At 40.6% G+C, this 14,417-nt stretch overlaps 3 protein-coding genes across 7 annotated transcripts; 1 reads left to right on the forward strand and 2 right to left on the reverse strand.

The window, feature by feature from the left end:
* Window positions 1–7: 7 nt before the first annotated feature.
* On the reverse strand, window positions 8–4,939 carry LOC139549073 (ribonuclease T2-like). 3 transcript variants are annotated; one of them, XM_071359183.1, is made up of 10 exons: window positions 4,777–4,939; window positions 4,317–4,395; window positions 3,926–3,983; window positions 3,766–3,833; window positions 3,559–3,616; window positions 3,409–3,476; window positions 1,354–1,467; window positions 1,188–1,236; window positions 723–803; window positions 8–433 (listed from the first exon to the last, which is right to left on the reverse strand). In XM_071359183.1, the coding sequence occupies exons 2-10, from the start codon at window positions 4,385–4,387 to the stop codon at window positions 236–238; spliced, it is 765 nt and encodes a 254-aa protein (XP_071215284.1). In that variant the 5' UTR covers window positions 4,388–4,395; window positions 4,777–4,939; the 3' UTR covers window positions 8–235. The 3 variants fall into 3 exon arrangements, with proteins under 3 accessions (XP_071215284.1, XP_071215283.1, XP_071215285.1); XM_071359182.1 differs by having other exon boundaries at window positions 4,317–4,448; XM_071359184.1 differs by lacking the exon at window positions 4,317–4,395 and having other exon boundaries at window positions 4,777–4,835.
* Window positions 4,940–5,230: 291 nt separating this feature from the next.
* On the forward strand, window positions 5,231–8,222 carry LOC139549076 (cytochrome c oxidase subunit 7A2, mitochondrial-like). Its single transcript, XM_071359189.1, has 4 exons — window positions 5,231–5,368; window positions 7,352–7,438; window positions 7,851–7,935; window positions 8,049–8,222. The coding sequence occupies exons 1-4, from the start codon at window positions 5,354–5,356 to the stop codon at window positions 8,102–8,104; spliced, it is 243 nt and encodes an 80-aa protein (XP_071215290.1). The 5' UTR covers window positions 5,231–5,353; the 3' UTR covers window positions 8,105–8,222.
* Window positions 7,509–11,846, reverse strand: LOC139549075 (calcineurin B homologous protein 2-like). 3 transcript variants are annotated; one of them, XM_071359186.1, is made up of 7 exons: window positions 11,558–11,846; window positions 10,867–10,939; window positions 10,679–10,759; window positions 10,269–10,393; window positions 10,099–10,160; window positions 9,606–9,728; window positions 7,509–9,347 (listed from the first exon to the last, which is right to left on the reverse strand). In XM_071359186.1, exons 1-7 carry the CDS (start codon window positions 11,622–11,624, stop codon window positions 9,294–9,296), a joined length of 585 nt encoding a protein of 194 aa, XP_071215287.1. In that variant the 5' UTR covers window positions 11,625–11,846; the 3' UTR covers window positions 7,509–9,293. The 3 variants fall into 3 exon arrangements, with proteins under 3 accessions (XP_071215287.1, XP_071215286.1, XP_071215289.1); XM_071359185.1 differs by having other exon boundaries at window positions 7,509–9,728; XM_071359188.1 differs by having other exon boundaries at window positions 7,509–9,728; window positions 11,542–11,846.
* Window positions 11,847–14,417: the final 2,571 nt, after the last annotated feature.

Below are 14,417 nucleotides of genomic sequence, written 5' to 3' on the forward strand. Positions count from 1 at the left end.
AATAAGGTGCTTTAAAATACTCATTTATTTTGCCAACAAAATGTATATTTGGACTCACCAAAAGCATGTTTGCAAATCCAAAATACTTAAAGGACATAAAGTGCCTGCATATTACATGAGTGCCTTAAATGTAATCTGTGTCAAAGATGTGAGCCCTGCAATTGAAGAACTTGTTTATTATTAGGTTAAGCCAGCAGGCATGGCAGCCTCGTCTGTGTTGAGGGCAGACGTAACACTAGTCACATGGCTGTTGTGGGCGGTCGTGGTTTATAGGGAAGTAGAAGACAGGGGAGTCCTGTGGACAGGGGTGCCCAGGAAAGGTGTGCCAGAGCTGGGTAGGTTCTGGTTCAGCTCCCTGGTCCTCTTCGTGATGACATCCAAGGGTGAGGTTTTGAGACAGAGGGATCTTCACCTGGACCAATACTTCTCGTCCCTGAGGGAAGTGATGGGGGATTCCATTTACATGCCCACAAATAAACAGTTTCTCTACATCTGCAAAATCTTGGAAGCATCAGTGCCACTGCCAAATTACACCAAAGGCAAACAGAACTCTCAAGTGGTGATAATGTGTGGTTTGGTACAATACTACAGTGACTCTAGCTTGGTCCCAGATTTGTTTTTGCACTTGCCTACTCCAAAAAGTTTGGCATGACACTTGAGTGACAAGGAGCTGGCATGATGGAGCAGACAGGCTATGGATTCTTACCGAGCTCTTAGCTTACCTTTTCATCATTTATACACTGAATCTGGACATCGGGGTCATCTCCAATGACTGGGGCCAGAGCATGGTTGACTTTATCGTACTGAACAGATGGCAGAACAATGCAGTAACTGAATTCAAGTTTCATCCTACTTCCCCATGTAAACTTAAGTTCAATGTTAATTGCCTTTTTTGTCATAAATAGGAAATTATTTGTCATGTTCTCAGGGTTTCTGTTTCTGATCTCAACCAAACAAGTTCACTTAAGTGGTTCTATTTTATAAGATCCTACTGAAAACCATTCTGCAAAAACACAATAATAGATAATTGAATTATTGCCTTCATATCCTTATTTGGATGTAGTGTCTCAGTCTGTACATCCAAATAATGGCACATGAAAAGCATTGTAATTTAGCTTCTGTAAACACCACAATGCATGCCTATAGCTGTCTCTTAACAATTCCCCAAGGTGATAGTGACTACCTACTGGATAAGACTGGTTACAGGAGGGCTTTATGCCTGCGTCCTCCAAGGCTCTGAATAACAGGTGGAGAACAGGTAGCTTAGCCAGGATAAAAGCCGTCAAGAGGTTTGACTATGTGTAATGGTGAAACAGGCAGGTTAGGTTTGTGAATGTGAACAGTGGGGCTGACCGGTCAATATCGAAGCGCCCGCGTAGTTTCAGACATATCTGGAAGTAACGCAAGGGAGAGTTCATGCCCTCCACACAAGCAGCACAAGAGCCATGTTTGATCCATTCATCTTTCCTGTTGGAGAAACACAGGGACATTCAGTGACACGCTCTGCTATGCAGCTGTAACACATTTTATTCTGCAAACCGGAATACAGTAATAACTTTTATTCTGTGGGGACCTCTGAACCTTTCCAGTCAATCTAACAGAGAAAATAATGTTGTACAGTACATTTGGAAAGTATTCAGACCCCTTGACTTTTTCCACATTTTGTTATGTTACAGCCTCATTCTAAAATGGATCAAATTATTTTCCCCCTCTTCAATCAACACACAATACCTGATAATGACAAAGCGAAAACATGATTTTAGCAATTTTTGTAAATGTATTTATTTAATTTTTTTACCTTATTTACATAAATAAGTATTCAGACCTTTTGCTATGAGACTCGAAATTGAGCTCAGGTGCATCCTGTTTCCAGTGATCATCCTTGAGATGTTTCAACAACTTGATTGGAGTCCACCTGTGGTAAATTCAATTGGTTGGACATGATTTGGAAAAACACACACCTGTCTATATAAGGTCCCACAGTTGACAGTGCATGTCAGGGCAAAAACCAAGCCATGAGGTCGAAGGAATTGTCCGTAGAGCTCCGAGACAGGATTGTATCAAGGCACAGATCTGGGGAAGGGCACCAAAACATTTATGCAGCATTGAAGGTCCCCAAGAACACAGTGGCCTCCATCATTCTTAAATTGAAGAAGTTTGGAACCACCAAGACTCTTCCTAGAGCTAGCCGCCCAGCCAAACTGATCAATCGAGTGAAAAGGGCCTTGGTCAGGGAGGTGACCAAGAACCCGATGGTCACTTTGACAGAGCTCCAGAGTTCCTCTGTGGAGATGGGAGAACTTTCCAGATGGCCAACCATCTCTGCAGCACTCCACCAATCAGGGCTTTATGGTGGGTAGAGTGGTCAGACAAGCCACTAAAGGACTCAGACCATGAGAAACAAGATTCTCTGATGATGAAACCAAGATAGAATTCTTTGGCCTGAATGCCAAGTGTCACATCTGGAGGAAACCTGGCACCATCCCTACGGTGAAGCATGGTAATGGCAGCATCATGCTGGGCGGATGTTTATCAGGGACTGCGAGACTAGTCAGGATTGAGGGAAAGATGAACAGAGCAAAGTACAGAGATATCCTTGATGAAAACCTGCTCCAGAGTGCTCAGGACCTCAGACTGGGGTGAAGGTTCACCTTCCAATGGGACAATGACCCTGAGCACACAGCCAAGACAACGCAGGAGTGGCATCGGGACAAGTCTCTGAATGTCCTTGAGTGGACCAGCCAGTGCCTGGACCTGAACCGATTTAATATCTCTGGAGAGACCTGAAAATAGCTGTGCAGCGACACTCCCCATCCAACCTGACAGAGCTTGAGAGGATTTGCAGAGAAGAATGGGGGAAACTCCCCAAATACAGGTGTGCCAAGCTTGTAGCGTCATACCCAAGAAGACTCGAGGCTGTAATCGCTGCCAAAGGTGCTTCAGCCAAGTACTGAGTAAAGCGTCTGAATACTTATGTAAATGTGATCTTTTTTTTCTTTTTTTTAATACACTAACACACCTGTTAGTGCTTTATCATTATGGGGTATTGTGTGTAGATTGATGAGGGGGAGGGGCACAATTTAATCAATTTTAGAATAAGGGTGTAACGTAACAAAATGTGGAAAAAGTGAAGGGGTCTGAATCATTTCTGAATGCACTGTATATTAGAGATGGTGGAACAGGTAGTGTAAAGGTTGAAGAAACAAATTTGGTAAGTAGACCTTTTACCTGGGTTTGGGGTACGTTTGAATTAAAGCCAGTCATTTCAGGAAGGAAACTGACATTCCAATTCAATAATTTAAAAAAAGGCAATTTATTTTTAATGACTTCTCGATAAACTGAAAAGGAGAAGCTTTTTATGTGAAAAATGTACTTCCATTGAAAATTGACCCCCATTCTGCCTCTTACCAGAAGAGAAAACTGGATTGGGTCTTGAGTAGGGATGGCCAAAGTTGAGAGAGTTCGGGGTCCAGCTCCTGAAAGAAAGAGGAATGTCTTCTGAACACACAGATTCTTCATTGTCCTTCGATGGTGACTGTAACCAGAGACATGTTTTACCTTGAGGTCAGAGTGGAATATTGGCCAGCAGGAACAACATGTATGAGCTTTCGAAGGCCTAGGTCAAAAATTGAAAAATGATCAGATATGAATTGTCATTCTCATTCAGTTTATTAAGGTCAGTCAAAAGGTTTTATTCTGATGGGGAATGACAAAAATGAATGGGTATATATAATTCATTTAAACTCCAAACGTTTGTATTTATACCATAGTCCATGGATAGTCCACGTCTGGATGTTTGGAGGTATTCTGCATTGTGATGAATTCTTTAGACCCTGTGCAGAGTTAGATTGAGTTAGAATAACAAGAATGGGTGATTGACGACGATGAGGATGATGAAGTACTATGGAGAAGTGGTTGAACTCACCAAACAGAAACTCCCAGGCCACTGCAGAGTAAACTTCAAACACTGCCATGTACAGAACCTGGGAGAGATAGAAGGATTCTGTATTCTCATGCCCAAGACTATTTAATATTTCAACATAACAGTACATCACACTCACGATAGAGGCACATTTAGGCTGGGTTTCTGTACAGCACTTTGTGACATCAGCTGATGTAAGAAGGGCTTTATAAATTGATTTGATTGACATGCAACTATGCTTGTCCCAAAAGACAGTATTATAGTCAAAAATTAACAATGTACTATAGAAGTTGAAAATAACTCAACTTAAATGGAGAAGTCCAACTTCTGCACTTGATCGATCTACATTCCACTGTTGGATTGAAGTATTTACAACGCAAGATCCCAATCTTACTTTTCCTGCTGGTCTGCTGTCCAGTGGTCAGACTCCATGGTGACGGTAAGGACAGTCAGCAAGGCCACCATGAGCAGCACTGGTGAAAGCATATTGATGCTAGTCTAGGAGTGTGTGACCTAAATATATTGGCTACAATTGCATGTGAAAAAAAGTGTGAAGTATGTTGTTCTCATAAACACTAAAGAAACTGCCTACCTAGTCAATTCACAAATGTCATAACAAATGATGTGCTAACATCTTGTGTTAGATGCCAGTTGAAGAGGTATCGTACATTTCACAGGTGCATGCCTTACTGTTGAGTCAGGGCTTGTCTACACTTTGCTAAATCTTACTATCTTTGTTTACGTCTCTAACTACAAACAAGTACAGCTAGAGCCATACACGTATGCCTATAAACACCAACAACATGTGCACAAGCCCTATAGAACAACTATAACAAATGTGTTTTGAGACTTACCAGAGAGAGTGGATGATCATGTGTGACTGATCTATAACGACAGTTCCCTGCTAATAAAAAATGCTACACCAAAACTCTCTGTTTGCCTGATCTCATGATCACAGCTGGGGAGAGGTGAGACAACAGACTCTGTTCCTCTTTCTGAGGACCTCAACACAGAAATGAAACTAAGAGTGTCTAGTTTTGAGACTCTTCTAGAATATTATTCACACAACTGGAAGATGGATGGTGTGCACTGAAAGCAAGTGAATACATTAGAATGATGCAAATACAGGAATGAGATCACCTAAGTACAAACTGTCAATGAGCAGCATACATTTTGCCCATAAAGAATTTCATTTGAATTAAAATAAACATATGTATATTTAATGATGTGTGAGAGCAGAAATCAATGTGAACAACGGCTACCAAAGAAGCAATTGTAGACCATTGGTGGGAAGGCTTGAGCAGAGTTTGGTCTCTCCTGGTGACCATAGTTTGGCTGGCATTCAGAAATGCTGCAATATGTGACTGCGCCCTTGAACAGGCCACAGCTAGACAAGCAGCAAGAGGCTTCACACTGAGTACAACCTCCACCATGAATCACCTACTGGTAAAAAATAACAATTTTTCCAAATGTTTCTGTTCTCTCTGCTGCCAGTAGTAATCTGAATCATATAAAGAGTTAAAATATTATTAATAGATTCTTGGATCTTATTTGGAAAGAGAACAGTTGGACTGACCTTTGTACAGCCTTTTATTAATGTGGAGAGTAGAAGGCAAAATCTGTAGTGATATCTGTTTTCCTGATTACTTGTTGCTAAGTATCAAATAAATAAAAACAGTCCAGTATGTGTGGGGGATAAGTTAGACAGACTATGGCCTCAAATAACCTGTTGCGGGCCTCGTCTCTGCCCCGGTGGTCGACTGAGAGTAAGGCCAGCATATAAGCCACTTTAGATAGTTAAACAAGAAGGGTGGTCCCAGAAGATTCTGATGTCATTCTAGAGAAATGCAGTTACAGAGATATATTACTATCTGTCTAGATGATCTCTCTGTGAGGTCGTATTGGACTCATATTGTCATTCAGATGAAAATGTAATACAAACTGGGTCTTATTGATCTTTTAAAATATGTAGTTTACAGGCTCCTTCTGAGAGGTCATATCCCTCTCACTTCTCGGCGAGGTGGAAAAATGCGATGGTATATTAGTCTTGTATATTTTTATTGATTCACATTTCCTATCGGTCCTTTATGATTTCTCTAAGCAAACTGTGCCGTGTCCACATATAGCTTCCACATACGTACGCACACACGTATACACACACATGGAATTCAGTCCAAGGGGAAGGGTTTAATGTTCCTCTCTCCCTCCAAAATATGTAATCTAATTGGTTGATGTCACAGGTTGAGTGGCAGTCATTGGCTGGCAGCAATGCCAGTTCTCGCCCTGCTGGTTCAGGCCCCCAATTTGACCTTGGTAGATATTACACTGTGGCATAGTTTTCTTAAAGGGACAGAACCCAAGTCAATACAAGTATACGAAATGGTCTTCAATGAAATGGAAAGGTTTTTGCCTGTGATAGTAAAAAGTAGTAAGAGATTGACCTCACAGAGAATGTTTACGTGATACCAAGATCAATAGATTGAAAACTTGAAAAGAGATGACTTTCTTTCAGAACACATGTCCCCAGTGATGAAATAGTCCTGTTATAATGAATAAACATAATGGGTCGGAACAAATGGTATGGGTTGACCCCGATTTTCAACAGATTATCTATTTGACAATAATGGTTAAATACCGGTATGCACTTGACAGTGTCCTTTTACAGAATATCGAAAGAATTTCGGTCTGATTTCATATTTCATTAGGAGTGACAGATTATCTGTCAAAGGAAGTTGAATCTCTACCTTGTTTACAGAGAAGGCTTTTGGTTGGTTTTTGTATCTTGGAGGATGTTGATTTAATCAAGCATATTTGATGTCTAGCATCACTTTGGACGGAAAGCGTATCTAAGATGCCAAAATTGTATATTCACTCAGAAGGTCTAAAACATAGTGAAGAAGGTGATACACACTTCAAAGTCTGTGTAATTTTCCCCCTGCATGCTGTTGAAAGAAAAGAAAAAGGAACGTTTGCGACTGTCTCATTTTTCGGTGTATGCAAACCACTCAAAATGTCTAAAACAGTTAGAAGGGGGTACTTCCTCTCATAACCAAGACTGTATACTATTTCAACAGAGAGGGAAGTAAGAGTAACCCAAAGATTATTCCATAGCTCTTTCCTCTTACAAGAAACAACAGGCTAGTATCACATCCCTCTTAAAGTGAAAGGAGAAAAACAGGTGTTGAATCGAAAAGGTAAATGCTATTATCAAATGATTTATTCTACTAGAAACACTATGAAAACAGCACCTAGCCTCAGCCGCTCAGTCAGCATGTCCCATCAAGAATACAACCAATTTGTTTTGCACATTTGGCCGTAAGGGATGCAAAGGAATGTTTTGGTATAAACCCTGTATTTTCAATCTAGCTTTCACATCCTTTGCTGGCACGGGGTAACATGGGTGATTTTGTGACTGTGGGGTCCTTTCAGAAGCTGCCCCGGCTGGCTACCAGAGCCTTCAGCACAACAACCAAACAGATGAAGAACAAGGTGCCAGATCATCAGAAGATATTCCAGGTGAGCATGACATCGTTAGGACACCTGGATGAGAAACAATCCCAAACTAAGAAAACCAGAGGCGTCTTAATAACAGTGAATTTAGATTTTTATTGGCAGTCAACAAGATGTGATTTTGACAGCACAACGTTCATCAGTGTCTGCAGAACATGTTTAATCAAGTACTTTAGAGAAACATTGACCTGATTGGGATCTACTGTATGTGTCATGTTGCAAGCGTGATGAATTGCCTGAGATCCACCGTTGTTGGTTGGCACCTCAGAGGGGTGTTCAGTTCTTCAGATTAATGGTCTGGAATGCAATTCAGTCTGGTTTTATCATCACATATCACAAAGTTATTTTTGGCTTACAATAAAAGCCTCCAATGATTCATGATCATGAATAGGTATTTGAACCCTAACTTTGGTTGCAGGCGGACAACGGCTTGCCAGTCCACATCAAGGGAGGGACCACTGATGTCCTTCTCTACCGTCTAACAATGACCATCACCCTCGCAGGTACATGTTACAGTCCTCCGTCAACGCACTCTGTACATTTGGAGTATTGTGGTGCTGGTTTTCTATGCCGTATCACATATGTTCTAATCATTGTGTCTTTCTGTTCTTTTTAGGCACTGGATACTCCTTATTCTGGATTCTATGTGCCTGTCAGCCTAAGGGCAAATGAGGAAGCCCTGCTAATGCATGTGTTTATTGTTTGAATCAATTCCACTTTCTGAACTTCTTCTAATGTCATGGTACAATTTCTGTACAGAATAAATCTCTCCGTTATGCCTCTGTCTCAAGGAAAGCCTGAATGTCAGTGTGTGTAAATGTCAACCACTTAAGAAATATTTCCCTCTATCGCCCATGTGTTAATTCCCTTAACCTCATTGAAAATATCTATTCCTGCCACTCCGTGTTCAATCAGAGAAATTATAAGGAACATTTCACAGGGAACAAGCTTTGGAAATATCCCTGTGTTACATGGCCGTAGATAGCAACAAGAGGTGTGACTATTTCAATCAGTAACATCAAAAAGCTAAATGTACTGACGCTTGAAATATGAAAATCAGTTGCAAAACAATACTCCACCCACCAACAGGGTTATTTCATTAAGATTCCATGTTTCTGACAAAAAAATGCATAGATTTGAGAAATACATTTTGGCACACATTAGGTCAATGCTATCCAGTCAGTCACAATCAGACCCTTTCATAACTCAGGGTCAAAATGTAGACATTAGTTTTGTTGGACTATCATTCTCTCTAAATCAAATCTATTGAATCACAATTATAGCCAAGCTTAAGTTTCATGGCCTTTTCTCCTCATAAGCAACTCAGTATATTAATGATATCATTTACAAAAATATTTATTTGTAGAAATATTGTATCACTTTCATAGACATATGTATAGTTCTCATGTTCAGTGTAATTAATCAACGACTGCTACATCTAGAGACGTATTACAGTCAAGTCTTACAAGGAAGAGTGACCTTCAAGTATCAGTTTCCCTTCATTAAAGCTTATGTTTGCCCTTGTAAAAACGAACCCAATTTAAAATGTAGGTTCTGCAACAACAACAAATTATTAAATTACATTTTACTGTATTATATAAAAGCAGTTACTATGTAATTATACATTAGGCCTATAGTGCAGTTATACTTTGGAACATGATCCCCATACTCCAGTATACAGTAAACATATTAAGATACAGCATATTAGTCAGTCATTTAAGGTATTTAGTCATCCAGATAAAAGAATCAGTAATATAGTAATATTTCCCTGCAGAAGCCTTGTTTTTACCATGGAGGGATGAGTAGACACAAAGTGGGCTACATCTCTGAACGGTCAGTTGACCTAATGCAACCACTCTAGCTAGCGCAGGAAGCGAATGCTCATCTTGTGGTCGATGTTTACCTTCTCCAGGGACTGTAGGGAAAAAGAAAAGCCAAAGATAGACCGACGAATGGTGGAATTGGTATATTACATCACAATCAAATACAGCATTATGCAGCCACTGAATATGAGAGGAGGCGCAAAATACTGTCATCGTACAACGTACGGTATGCCGTTTGACTACAGAAATGGCCAACATAATTTTCTATATGTATGACTTAGTATTCTGGGTGCACTGTGCTGCAATGGCCCATGTTGATATCTCATTGTTAGAGCGCTTCCCGGTGGTACCTTGCGGAACTCCTCAAAGGAGATGGCATCATCCTTGTCTAGATCAGCCTCCTGGATGGTGCGGTCGGCAATGCTCTCAAGCTGCTCCTCCGTCACCTGCATCTCCAGCATGGACCGCAGCACCTGTACATCCCAAACCCATTGACGAATGGGCTTCATTCTATAGGTCCCTCAAATTCAAATCCCGACCTTGAAGCCAGTTCCACTGCTTGTTTTATTGTTCCCCTCTAATCAGGGACTGATTTAGACCTGGGACAACCGGTGGGTGCAATTCATTATCAGGTAGAACAGAAAACCAGCAGGATCCGGACCTCGTAGTGTAAGATTTGAATACCTTTGGTATAGGGTGTAGGCATTTTAGCCATCAATTGCAGGGACATACAAGACCTGGTTTACAACAGAGAAACAATTTGCATCACTAACCATTGGTGGTATATTGTGTTGCTCACCATACAGAGTATAATTGTCAGTAAAGCCAACAGTTATTACAGACCTGTAGAAGCTCTGCTCTGGAGATTTTGCCATCCTTGTCCTGGTCATATAGTTGGAAAGCAACTGAAAGGAAAGAGAAAAATCAGGGCAGAACTGACTGAGTTGAATTTGATTGCTAAAATCTATTTTGAGTCAACCACAACAACAAAAAATATCTGCCAGAGGACTCACACTTGACTTTACTGGTCCTACTGTTGACAGGTTCAGGCATACTGGGATCTTTGGGACGTTTTTTGTCCGCAGGCCGGAAGTGGGCCAGGATCCTCACAAAGGAGTGGAAGTCCACCGTTTCCTGTCTGAGAGAGATATTATTTTAAGACCAGAACCCGCTTACATTCCAAAAGTACAGGGTACATGGACATTTTATAAAAATATAAATAAATTGGTGCACAGAATCAACTGAATTTGAATAAATATTTAGTCTTGTTGATTGTGCTCTCTGTTGTTTTAAGGAGACCTACAAAAAGAATGGACTTTTTTATTACAGCGAAGATTGACATTAACCTTCACCTTACCATTTCATTAGTGAGGTTATCAAGTCAGTAATGTTACTCAAACCTGCAAGAAATGTTGTTCTATACCCTGGAGAGAAGAAAGCCCCAATGATCCGATCCCCAATGGGGTTCATCGCCAACCTATTAATGGCTCCAAAGTCCTGTGGGCTTTACAGTAATGTAGATAAAACAAAGACAAGACATTCAGACATAAGTTATTCTGAAATGCACTGTTTTAGTCAACTCCATAAAGCTGACATGGTCCCACCACTTACCGCAGAAGGCCGGTCTTCTCCTTGTCCAATGCTTCGAAACGGTCATAAAGTCGAACAATGTGTGCAGGGGTGACTATGATAAAGAGAAAACAAGAGAACCATAGATTCATGCTATTAGTAATGGGGCAGGACAGTGGCACACCAAATAATTTAATCAATATATGCAATAACCATATAGAGGCCAGTTCATTGCTCTGGATACCACTCAAGCAAACACTCCATGAATTATTCAAGCATTTATAAAAGTAGCCTAAAGGCCAAATTATGAATTTTCCTACAACTTCTCAAAGCCATATGTATTTGTCAATATAACTCTCTGTTCAAAGCTTAGACATCCAATACTGTATTTGGTTGGGTAAGACGCATACGTATTTTGGTCAGCCAAAGTTGCGCGCGCAGTTTGCGCACCTGTCAAGCATCAATTATATGGTTGCAAAAGCGATTAATAATTTGCACACATTTCAACATATCTGCGCTTTAAAACTTTGATGAAAAAATACAACAGAAGCAAAAGAAAAACTGAGCTCCATACAGCTGTCACAATAACATCTATAATGAAATCCGTTATACGCCCACTCAAAGATTTGTCTTCGAATTTGGCATAAACTATGAAGTCATTGTATAATCATGACAATCTCAATACAATTTTTATAGTAGCCTAAATTACAGTCCTACCCATCGGAGAACTTACAACCCGTTTCTTGCATTAATTCTTCGACGTTTGGAATTTTTGACAGGGTGGAGTTTGTCGAGCCCATTTCCACAGAAAACAAAATCTGTTTCACTCGATAAATAAACGTCAGGTCCCGGAACTTCAAATTTTCCTGTTAACTTCCCATTGCCTATTGTTTAGAAATGATAAACGAGTGTAGCTATGAAATAAACGTTAATATCCTCGACTAGAGCAAGGGTTTATTGAACGTCAAGTCAGGCAGTTCAGGGCTAATGACAGACATCATATCTACCCAACGGCAGTTAAACCAAGGGGTTCAAATGACCAATGGGGTCGTGATTTATATGTTTTCAAGAACACACATTCAAAGTCAAAGTCTGTTCCTACAACAGATCTCCAAGAATGATATAGAATTTTATCAATAGCCTGGATATACTATCCAACATGGATAGCATTATATATAGCAAAGTGGATCTTTGATTAATATATTTGCATTATAGCTATATATTTTAAACGTAACCTTTATTTAACTAGGCAAGTCAGTTAAGAACAAATTCTTTGTTCTTGGCCAATTGTGCGCCGCCCTATGAGACTCCCAATCACGGCCGGTTGTGATACAGCCTGGAATCAAACCAGGGTCTGTAGTGACACCTCTTGCACTGAGATGCAGCACATTAGACCGCTGCGCCACTCGGGAGTCCTTATATCATCCCTAATAGCTTGCTACCAACACTAATCCATTACATAATGGAATCTTTAACCTAATGATTATAATAGGCTACTAGCCTGTATGCTCCTGAGTAGCCTGACCATCACTATACTGTCCAATACAATGTATTACATGCAAATCAAACATGCTTTGCAGACGTTGTTATAGTGGTCCTTTGACACTAGATGGCACCATCCCTTTCAGATAGCAAGGAAACAGATGCTACTCCTTAGTAGGACAACGTGTGCATTGTGAGTAGTCTAGTTATAGTATGGGTCAGCTCTGACCGTTGTCAGCTATCAGTTGGAAAGCTGGTTTGTGTATCATGAGTCAGTGAACTGCTCTGCATTTCCTGCATACTACTTTTTCAAAACCGTTATTAGATAATAGTCCATGGGACTCAAAAACTGTTCCTTCTGAATGAACCTGGTGCTATAAAATCCCGATCTACAATGGTGTTCAAAATTATTCATATTTATATAACTTCTAGGCAACAGGTTTCCACATCAACAAAATTAAGGGTCTTTCTCTTCATCAACAAAAACATACAATTTGTGCATTCTGGATTCTTGCTCCCGAGTGGCGCAGCGGTCTAAGGCACTGCATCTCAGTGCTAGAGGTGTCACTACAGACCCTGGTTTGATTCCAGGCTGTATCACAACCGGCCGTGATTGGGAGTCTCATAGGGCGGCGCACAATTGGCCCAGCGTCGTCTTGCCTAGTTCAATAAAGGATAAATAAAAATAGCTGATCATTTGTTAGCAACAGTTTTAATTTGTTTACATTACTGGCAGCTGTGATGCTTGCCTTGCTCATGTATTTAAATAGCCCAAGACTTGAATCATTCTCTTTGCTGACCTTTACTTTTGAACCATTTGTGGGCTAGAAAGATTGCTGCCAACAACAAGAACATTTTAGTAGGCCTACTCACACCAAATGTCAACACTAATAACAAAACAAATCAATGCCTTTTTTCTGTCCACAAACATCTATCATAAATAAATATGTGTCCTTTGTAGCTGAATCATGCTTTTCTGGAAAAGAAAGGCATTTATAGGGCTGGATATGCAATGTGGTGTGTCTCACATGAAATAGACGTCAAACCCACCCACTCCGCTGCTGCTGTCATGCCCCAAACATAGTTTGGTATAATAATTCAGGTCACCTTCATTCAACCAAATAGTAGAGTAATAACACAAGTAAATATGAGCGATGTAACCAGGACGACTGACAAGATGTGATTGTCAAGCCCAGGGCTCCATGCCAAGGCAGCCAGACAGAAAATACCTCAGCCCTCATGATCACACACCCAAGTGCCAAAGAGAGACATTAGCAAGCTGCTCCCCATGTCTTGTTCTATCGTTAGTTGTTAACATACACCATATGTGGCGAGTCACTCACTCAGGAGCCACAGCACTAAGACACACTGGATGGAGCTGGACATTCCTTCCATATCGGAATTTACAGAGAGTTAGGAAGTACGAGTGACAGAGTGGTCCAATCAGTGCTCTCCGCTCAACGAGAGTGAGAAAGCTAGTGTTTTTCCTCTCCTTTGTTCAATTCCTCATTGGTGGCAGAGGTGAACATGCAGGGTGGTTCACTAGATGTTAACACGTCTGTCTCCTCCAGACTAGACACGCACGCACACACACACACACACACAAGCACGCACAAAGAAGAAGTCAGACTCAAATTTAGCACAGTGTGCTGCTGTATAACATGCCTCAGATTGAGTCCTGGGCTTATAAAAATGTTATTATTATTGTTACACAAGTAAGCAGCCTCTACATATGGCAGGCTCTTCATTTTTAAGAGCTGGAATTTTTCCCAGATAACATCTCCCTTTTCACCACTTACAGTTTGTTTATCTTAATGGAGACCAGTAACTCAGAGCCCCCATTACTTTTTTCTCTCCCTATCAGATGTTGAACTATGTACAGTAATAAATCAAGAGTATTTCAAACGGCCAAAGGAGTGAGTTGCCTTCAGTATAACTTTGCAGAATCAAGAAAAGTTGTGTTGACCTAGCTGTAGTACAGTAAACTGAGCAGTCTGGACTCTTGACAGGCATGCATTGTTCTGTGCTGATAGTCGTTTACCACCGTATTTATAGATTCTTTCACAATGTTTATTCTATGATAGGAGATGATTCGATGTTTGTCTTTCATT

Source organism: Salvelinus alpinus, chromosome 22 (assembly GCF_045679555.1).
Source record: "Salvelinus alpinus chromosome 22, SLU_Salpinus.1, whole genome shotgun sequence".
NCBI lineage: Eukaryota > Metazoa > Chordata > Actinopteri > Salmoniformes > Salmonidae > Salvelinus > Salvelinus alpinus.

What these genes read in the sequence shown, in the direction of transcription:
- LOC139549075 (XM_071359185.1), bottom strand. Translation starts at nt 11,624, where the DNA reads ATGGGCTCGACAAACTCCACCCTGTCAAAAATTCCAAACGTCGAAGAA. An exon ending in ATTAATGCAAGAAACGGGTT is followed by an intron (nt 10,940 to 11,557) that starts GTAAGTTCTCCG and finishes TCTTTATCATAG; the next exon opens with TCACCCCTGCACACATTGTT. An exon ending in TAGGACCAGTAAAGTCAAGT is followed by an intron (nt 10,161 to 10,268) that starts GTGAGTCCTCTG and finishes CTTTCCTTTCAG; the next exon opens with TTGCTTTCCAACTATATGAC.
- LOC139549076 (XM_071359189.1), top strand. An exon ending in ATCATCAGAAGATATTCCAG is followed by an intron (nt 7,439 to 7,850) that starts GTGAGCATGACA and finishes CTTTGGTTGCAG; the next exon opens with GCGGACAACGGCTTGCCAGT. An exon ending in AATGACCATCACCCTCGCAG is followed by an intron (nt 7,936 to 8,048) that starts GTACATGTTACA and finishes TGTTCTTTTTAG; the next exon opens with GCACTGGATACTCCTTATTC.
- LOC139549073 (XM_071359182.1), bottom strand. Translation starts at nt 4,408, where the DNA reads ATGCTTTCACCAGTGCTGCTCATGGTGGCCTTGCTGACTGTCCTTACC. An exon ending in ACAGCAGACCAGCAGGAAAA is followed by an intron (nt 3,984 to 4,316) that starts GTAAGATTGGGA and finishes TATCTCTCCCAG; the next exon opens with GTTCTGTACATGGCAGTGTT. An exon ending in CAATCCAGTTTTCTCTTCTG is followed by an intron (nt 1,468 to 3,408) that starts GTAAGAGGCAGA and finishes TTTCTCCAACAG; the next exon opens with GAAAGATGAATGGATCAAAC.